Source organism: Penaeus monodon, chromosome 15, assembly GCF_015228065.2.
Source record: "Penaeus monodon isolate SGIC_2016 chromosome 15, NSTDA_Pmon_1, whole genome shotgun sequence".
NCBI lineage: Eukaryota > Metazoa > Arthropoda > Malacostraca > Decapoda > Penaeidae > Penaeus > Penaeus monodon.
Window position 1 is genome coordinate 25475199 of NC_051400.1, and position 719 is coordinate 25475917.

At 41.4% G+C, this 719-nt stretch overlaps 1 protein-coding gene across 4 annotated transcripts in view; it reads left to right on the plus strand.

Moving 5' to 3' along the window:
- Window positions 1-719, plus strand: part of LOC119581849 (protein wntless-like) — a 13307-nt gene that overhangs the window by 5541 nt on the left and 7047 nt on the right. For all 4 annotated transcript variants that reach the window (XM_037929992.1, XM_037929989.1, XM_037929990.1 and 1 more), the window contains one exon: window positions 174-379. In XM_037929992.1, the coding sequence (XP_037785920.1) occupies window positions 212-379 (168 nt within the window). In that variant the 5' untranslated portion in view covers window positions 174-211. The remainder of the gene's footprint in view (window positions 1-173; window positions 380-719) is intronic.

Sequence of the window (719 nt, forward strand, 5' to 3'; positions counted from 1 at the left end):
TTCCACCTCTTCCCCTTTCTCTTCCTCTTCCATCACCTCAGTTCCTACTCGTTCCTTCCTACACCACATGTTCACCCTGTGCCCACTCACATGCTTCCAATGCCCCCCCTTCATGTATGGAGGTAACAATAAAAAAATAAACTAACTCTGCACTGTCCCTCTTCCCCCACCAGCTCCCAACCAGTGGGACTCAATCACAGTAAAAGGCATCATGTGCCAGGACCAGCAACAAAACCATGCCACTGGCAGCAGTGGCACCTGGTTTTGGCCAGACCCTCACAACAGTAAGTGCCACACCATCAGACCAAGCCAGACCCACAAGACGAAGGGGCACTCAAATGGTTATGCTTCGCAGAGCCACATTGTCTTTGCATTTGAGGTAGGGATTCTACATGTGCCACCCTACCCTCCGTTGGTGTACTTTTTTAAAGTCTTAAAGTCTTCTACTTTTGGTCTGTATGTAGCTTTATTTGTTTGTGTAATGTATACATCTTCATTTGTTTGTTTATTGTGTTTCCTTTATTTATTTGTTTATTGTGTGCAGCCTTTATTTGTTTATACTCTTGTATGCTTGTTATGTTTCTTTTTGTATTCTCAATTGTTTGCACTTTTTGTTACATTAATGGGTTCTTTCTTTCTAAATTTGTGCATTGTGTGCATTCTTTATTTGTTTGTGTATTATATGCAACCTTTTTTTTATTGTGTACACCCTTCTGAGT